This window comes from Halyomorpha halys, unplaced genomic scaffold (assembly GCF_000696795.3).
Source record: "Halyomorpha halys isolate HHAL.00 unplaced genomic scaffold, Hhal_1.1 Scaffold72.1, whole genome shotgun sequence".
NCBI classification, from domain to species: domain Eukaryota; kingdom Metazoa; phylum Arthropoda; class Insecta; order Hemiptera; family Pentatomidae; genus Halyomorpha; species Halyomorpha halys.
Genome location: NW_027109364.1, coordinates 468,023 through 475,870, shown reverse-complemented (window position 1 = coordinate 475,870; position 7,848 = coordinate 468,023). Strand labels below are relative to the sequence as shown.

Sequence of the window (7,848 nt, the reverse complement as noted above, 5' to 3'; positions counted from 1 at the left end):
TAAGACATTTTTTTCTTTAATGAATATTTTAAGACATTTTTTTCTTTAATGAATTTTTGTGGGAGTGGTTAGCTCAATGATAAGGCACTGTGGTACTAACTCAAAGGACTGGGTTTCAAATTTAGCTGTGGCAGATAATTATTTTCTGTTTCACAGTAAGCGTGAGTCAGCCCTGTGGGTTTGGGAACTACCCAGCCTCATGAAGTGGGTACCATTGACTTGGTAAAAGTCTGGCGGTCGGGGGTGATTCTGAACAAATTACCAATTATTGGTCTAGTAACTGCACTTTAAAAAATACTGTATCAGTATTGCAAAAAAGTACTGCTACAACCCATGAAGGGTTCGTCATGGATTGTAGCGGTACTGTTTTTTTTTTGTTTATGAATATTTCATAAATGAGTTGTTTTTTTAGACCCAATTATGCATATTACAATAGACATGTATTTTAAAATACATATAATGTAAAAAAGATATATAAAGTAAAAATATAAATAGTAGAAAATCAAACAATAATGAATATCAACAATAGTTCAGATAAATGTATAAATTCATATACAATATCAATATAAAATAAAGGAGAGAATGGGATAGGGTAGGAAAAGTCAAAATGGTGTGAATTAATTATGTTTAATTAGATTCATGATGTGTCATTAGGTTAAGTGAAAAGATCTGTTAACAGGCATCTATCCATTTAAATCTTGAAGAAAAACCAGTTAACCATAAAGTTATTAAATATTGTATATACCTTACCAACGGACATAACTTCTATTTATTTTTTTAATTTATATTTTCTTTCTTTCTCTTTTTCGAGTCCCATCATCCCAGTCTTAGTCCATAAATGAACTATTGTCGACACTCATTATTGTTTTATGTTTAACTTATACTTTATACCTCTTATCTACGTTATATCACATTCCATCTTTTTTATAATACATCAATTGTACTCTATTCTAATTATTTTTTCTTTTCATGATGATTAGCTTGAAAAAAAAAACTTATAATAATAAAAGTAAGATTTTGCACACAAAGCACGATAAATCTGAACTTATTTTAATGATATTTTGTAAATATCGATGGCTTACTTCACAGTAATGCTAGGTACACTACTGTACAACAATTTTTTTGTTTTTAGGAAAAAGCAAATCGTATTCATTCTTAGGGTCATCTGAAACTCTTAAATACCATTTATCAATGACATTAAAAATTTTTGAACTTGATTTGTTTGAAGAATTTGTTCTTCTGATGTCCATTGTTACTACAACCGTTGGAAAAGTGAATGTCTGTTCTTTCAACTCATATTAATAGCCCATTGGACTTTTACCCATATTAAAAAAAAAAAATGTAGAATTTAGGAAGATCCTTTTTGTCAGATCGCCATCAATATATATAAAACAAAAAAGGATTGATACTGGTTGGTTTAAATGTTTATAAATAGTACTGGGAGGAGGGGGGGAGATTACGGCAGTATTAAGTTTTGGTTTTTTCCTATGTCGGTGAAAGCTTGGTTGTTTGAAGAGTATGAACCTGAAGTGTATACTTGAAAGTGCCGAAATAAGTATTTAATGACTTTTTGAATAATGTTTAATCAATTAATTATTAATTAATATTTTTAAAAAAAATTTAATGTAATTATTTTTTTACATTTATAAATTGAAGGGGTAAGTGGATGAAGGGGGTCTATCTAGCTAGTGCGAGGTACTCTAACCTCAAAATCCAATTAATAACTGAGATAGGTAGATGTAGAAGAAGCTATGTACACTTCAAAACTTAGCAAACTCCAACGAAAAAAAAATTTAACTTTGTTTTCTTAAAATATACTATTTGTAACAATCCCTTCATTCACTAATCCCTTCAATTAGTTAAATATAAAAATATATAAAATTTTATTTATTGCATGGACAATGAAATGTTGGAGTGAAATGATGAAATAGATTTTGTTGTGTTATTTTTCTATACAGAAAAATAAAAATAAGAGCATATTATATTTATAATTTATTTTATATATTGATCTCTGTTCACAGAGTTCCATATTCAGCTTTAGCGAGAACCTTCGAGAAGATTGAAGAAATATCTGCAAGATTAAAAATTGTAGAAATTCTTAGTAATTATTTCCGATCTGTTATTGTTCTAAGTCCCAACGATCTGTTGCCATCTGTATATTTATGTTTAAATCGAATTGCCCCTGCTTTTGAAGGAATAGAACTTGGTGTTGCAGAGACAAACTTAATGAAGGTATTTTGATTTATTTTTTTACTCTTAATTTTTTCTTTTATATTTCAGCTCTCAATTTGATAGGTATTTAGTATTTCCATAGTCTAATTAGTATTAGATAGATAGATATGATTTTATTTGTGAAAGACAAAATCTTGTACAAATTCATAATACAATATACAATTATAAAACAAAACCTGAGTCTAGTGCTCCATTACAAAAAGCAATAAACAAAAGATAAAACAAATTCTCTATAACAAAACAATAAACAAAAAAAAAACAGATTGGATAAATACAAAACTATTAACATAATATTCATTGCTCCATTATATTTAACTTAAAATAATGAGAATTCTTTTAAATAAACGAAAGCATGATATAAATCAAGATATTAATTGGCTTCGAAAAGTATTTAGTAGGTGAACACATTTTTTTTTTTTTAAGAAAAAGCAAATCATATTTATTTTTAGCATCGGCTGAAACCATCAAATACCATTTTTCAAAGACATTAGAAATTTTTTATCTTGATTTTATTCCGGTGACCATTGTTCATAACTTCTCTGCAAAGCTGAATGTCTCCTCTTTCGAACCTAGATTAACAAAATTTAGATTTAATACCCTTATAAGGGTGACTTATTAGTTTCGTTGTTTTGTTTCTTTTAACATAAATTCCATATTGTTTTTTTAAATTACTGACGTTTTGATTTTTTTTAAAGCGTGAAGCTTATTATTATTTTTTTTAAGTTTTGTTATTTTCTTACGCATAGATTCATCAGACTTATATTTTTCCCATTGGCTATATTTTCTTAATTATTTAAATAGATCCATTTTTTGTGTTTTTTTTTTAGAAATAAAGACATTTCATTCATTCTAGTGTTAAAATTTATTTACTAATATTGAATCTATAATCTACAATTTTGAATTATTAATTATAATGATGATTCACACTGTAATAAATTATATAGTGTTCTAAACTTCCAATATTTTTATATTTCGATTAACTTTTTGTATTCTAGGCTATTGCTCAAGCAACAGGTAGGAGTATGGCGCAGATCAAATCCGACGCAGCTTCTCTAGGCGATTTAGGATTAGTTGCCGAACAAAGTAAATCTAGTCAAAGAACGATGTTCACTCCTCCTCCACTCACAGTTCAGAGCGTTTTCAATAAATTGAAAGACATAGCGCTCATGACTGGACATGCTGTAAGTAATATTAGAAAATGATAATATTTTAAAATTTTGTATAGTAAAATATACTACTGATAAATATGCCTTATAATTTTTTTTTTTTTCATGTTTTAGTCTCAGGGTAAGAAAGTGGACAAAATTCATTCCATGCTGGTAGCGTGTAAAGGGTCAGAAGTAAGATATCTCATCAGGTCATTAGCAGGAAAATTGAGGATTGGGCTTGCCGAGCAGTCTGTTTTACAGGTTAGTCAGAGGTCAGAAGTTGATAAGGTGTATATAACCAGAAAGAAGGTTTTTTTTCATATTAACTGTATTCCATTAAATTAAAAAAAATTAACTACAGTCAAAGGAGTAGGTAAGTACTGGGCCTCTTACTTCTGGGATACTTCCATCACCATAAGTACCCTACCCTTCATTGGGTTATAGGATAAATCTAAATGTGTCTCTACACATTTGCCAAACTATGGTAAATTCACACAAGCATGTGAATGAGTTAGATTGGCTGGAACAAATTGGCCTGAATTTGTGGCCAACCCATTAATACAAGAGCAGAAAAAAGTCAGTTATTTCACTCCAATTTTTGATTACTTTAATGAAAACTGTGTGTAATTACTAGTCAAAATTGACGAGGCTGCCAAGTATACGTAGCAGGAATAAAAAATGGCAGCTTTTTAAAAATGTTAAAGATAATTAATTTTTCATTCAGAGCTCTTTATCTTTAAAACTACCAACAACAATAGAAAATCTAAGAGAACATCATTTAAAGTAGAGTAAATTTGCTAAACTTTAAGCCCTAATAGAGCTATTTACGTTTAATAGTTCTCAAGATATAGCTTTTTAAAAAGCATTCTTTCACAAAAATATTGTACAGAACATAAAACTACTATTCCTGCGAAGGTAAAGCTCATAAACTATTTTATAGTACGTTAAACTAGTTTTAATTTGATTGCTAATAGACATCTATACATCTCATAGTTCCTGAGATAAAGATTTTTCAAAATATATATAGGAAGATGGTCAGGGTTGCGGTCACAAGTGAAAACGAAAATAGTTTACAACTATTTTTCAAAATAAATTAACTAACTACTAATCTTTCAGTAGATTTTCAAGAAATGTTGCTTTCTAGAAAGCTATATCTCGAGAACTACTGGACGTAAATAGCTCTATTAGGGCTCATATTTCAGCAAATTTACTCTTCTTTAAATAATGTTCTTTTAGATTTTCTAGTGTTGTTGGTAGTTTTTAAGATATAGATATGAAAAATTAATGTTTTTTAAGGTTTGTAACAGCCGCCATTTTGTATTCCCCCTACCTAAACTTGGCAGATTCATCAGTTTTGACTAGTAACTATACATGGTTTTCATTAAAGTAATCAAATGTTGGGGTGAAATAACTGCTTTTTTTTTCCCCGGCTCTTATACTACGTTGAGTGTCAGTTTTTTTTGGCACAAACTTCATCCACATGTTTTTGTTCAGTTAGCATTGTTTTAGAACTGTCTACAGACAAATATTTGTGATGTTTAAATTTTAATAAATTGAAAAATTTCCCCAACATTTGTATTTAATAATTAACTCTAGTTTAAGATGGTATATTTTTAAATTCTATTGATTTGGTATAAATGCAATTTTTTATCTTCTTAATTAACTTTAGTGGTTTATTTTTTATTTAACATAGCACAAATATATATTTATGAAGACATTATATTACTAGGTAATTAAATTAAAAAGTTTCTGATAATAATTCTAGAACGAAGGTTGAATTTATAGGTTATGTAGTACCATTTCTATGAATTTTTATCATCTACCACCTAATTTACTGATTTTTAAGTTGTTTTTTTTTCATTTCATCTGTCTATATTGTGTTCATTTTTATAATGTAAAGTCAAAAGGATATACAAGCATGTGGATATCGATGTTTGTTGTTTCTTTTGTTTACTAAGCATTTGTGGCAAGTGGCAAGCATGTAGATCCAGCATAAAGGTGCTTCTACACTATGGCACATTTGTACATGTGTAAGCATATTTAGATTGTATGGTACATGTTGGCCTGAATTTGTGGCTGGACTGTCAAGTGTCGGTTTTTTTGATACAAACCCTAGAACATTTGGGCAAGCTCCTGTGCTACATACAAAAGTTTGTGTTCAATTGGATTGGTATCTGATTCTGGCCAAATCGGCAACATATGGAATATTGAGGTGCTGATGGATGACTTGGTTTGAGGCTGAGTAAGGAGCATTAATGATTTAACAAAGGATTTTGAACTGTAAGGATTGGATTGGAAGTTTTAGTGGAGTCCCAAAGCTCAACTCCATATGTCCAGATAGGCCTTATGATAGTCATGTAGATCAGTCTTTTATAATGGATTGGAAGTTTAGACTGTTTTTCTATTAAATGTTGTAATTGTCGGAACCGACGAGCATTTTCCTATCTTTTTAGTCTTGTACAGTGTCAATTGTTTGTCCAGAAGTTGTCCTAATTTACGGATCTGTTTAACAGGAATAAGTGAGGTATTTTTAAAGGATACTGTGGGGTAGGTGGGAGTAAAAATTAAACTATTAACTTGTAAAAAATCTATTTAAACCAGCTTTTTTAGTGATATTTACATAGGAATATTAATAATGTACTAGCAGCTTAAAATTTTAGATTTTAAACATTTTGAGATTTATTTACTGTCTGAATTTTAGGCTCTGGCACAAGCCTATTTGATGACACCTCCTTCTGAAGAATTTCCACCAGAAGTAATTAATGCTACTAAAAAACTGTCGACTGAAAAATTCAAAGCCAAATTGGAGGAATATTCTTTAATATTGAAAACCACCTATTGGTAAGTCGTAGAATTTATATTATTATTTTAAAAAATTAATTTCATTTTTGTTCTCTTAAATCTGCAAAATAGTAAGGTTATGAGATAAGGTCAGGGTACGGTCTGTATACATATATAAGTAAAAGCTATTTATTTGTGCCGAGGTTTTGACCCAAATTTCAAGCCTTCGTCAGAGCTGAAAAATAAAAACTAGATAACAACCTTGATTCAGAGACAAATAAAATAAAATGATAACAAACAAACATGTAAACATGTATAAAAATGAATTAAGTAGATAGTAGATGATACTAATAGAAGATAAAATATAATATTGTTGAAGTTAGAATTATAAAATACAAAACTTATCATTACAGTTCAACAGTCAAGCTGTTGAAGGTAGGTTCTGTTATAAATGATAATTGTGAGTGAAAAAGAGAAGATTATTTGTATAAAAAAGTTTTTAAATTTAAGATATAAAAAGTTATTTGTGACATGGGCAATTAGCCTGAAAATAAGATTTTGAAAAAACAAGACATCAATATTTAAGGTTGTCTCCTTGAAAATGGCCTGAGGGCCGAAACGTTGAAGAGTTTTTCGAGAATAAAAGTTGAGAGTAATATGGATCAAAATTATAATGTTAATAATGAAATAAACCACTCTCAAACAATCAAATAATGAATCATTAATCTAATTATATTTTATCTTCTATTAGTAACGTCTACTGTCTACTTAGTTTATTGTTGTGTCTGTTTCCAAGTTTGTTTGTTTCTATTTAATTTTTATTTTTGTCTGAATTAAGGTTGTTGTCTCAATGTACCATTACTGACCGCACCTCTGACTATCTCCTCACATCGTGTTCAACTATACATTATTAAATAATGTCTGCTCTTTTTACATCACCACTTCTCAAAAAATTAATAGACTTAAGTTGTATACTTTTTGAATGTCACAATTTATGGATATTATATTTTGGCTCCACTACTATAAAAATAGGGAAGATTGTAAAAGCATCTTGTATATGTAATAGACGAGACAGAAGAATTGGTGATGGCAGCGCATGCGCAGGAGGTATCGGGCAGAGAGGGAGAGAAAAATCATATGTTCTGTTGTTGAATGTTTTTAATGAATGGACTTTGATGTAAAGTCTAGTGTATTTTTTGGTTTTTCTATGAGCTAAGTTAAGTTTAAAACTGTGTATTGAGAAGTGATCTTTCTCTCTCCCTGCCACGACCAGCTGAGTGCAAGTACGTACACTTTATTGTTCACTTTTGAACATAGATAACAATTTTAGGTTAGATTATAAGTAAGTAATAAGTACATAGATATATATTGAGGGATAAGGTAGATATGATTAGAATAAGATAGGATAGGGCCTTTGTTAGTTAAGATTGTTCTTTTTAATTTACAATTAGTTTAAGTAAATCTGTATTTGAATAAACATTAAAAATACATGAAAGGAATATGGTCCGGGTGTGGTCAAGAAAAACTCAAATAGTAGAAATATACTATTTTAATGAGCCAACGTTTCGCCCCACGTTGCAGGGCTTCTTCAAGGCTAAAAAAGATACAAACACATAGTTACAAAAGGAAAACAAAAACATAAGTGTAAAATAACAGGGGTATAAAATGTAAAAAAGTAAGATATAAT

The 7,848-nt window shown here is 29.3% G+C and overlaps 1 protein-coding gene across 1 annotated transcript in view; it reads left to right on the top strand.

The window, feature by feature from the left end:
- DNAlig1 (DNA ligase 1) overlaps positions 1-7,848 on the top strand; it is a 34,807-nt gene that overhangs the window by 7,974 nt on the left and 18,985 nt on the right. The window contains exons 7-10 of the mRNA XM_014439004.3: positions 2,022-2,232; positions 3,228-3,413; positions 3,513-3,641; positions 6,082-6,221. Of these exons, the coding sequence (XP_014294490.1) occupies positions 2,022-2,232; positions 3,228-3,413; positions 3,513-3,641; positions 6,082-6,221 (666 nt within the window). The remainder of the gene's footprint in view (positions 1-2,021; positions 2,233-3,227; positions 3,414-3,512; positions 3,642-6,081; positions 6,222-7,848) is intronic.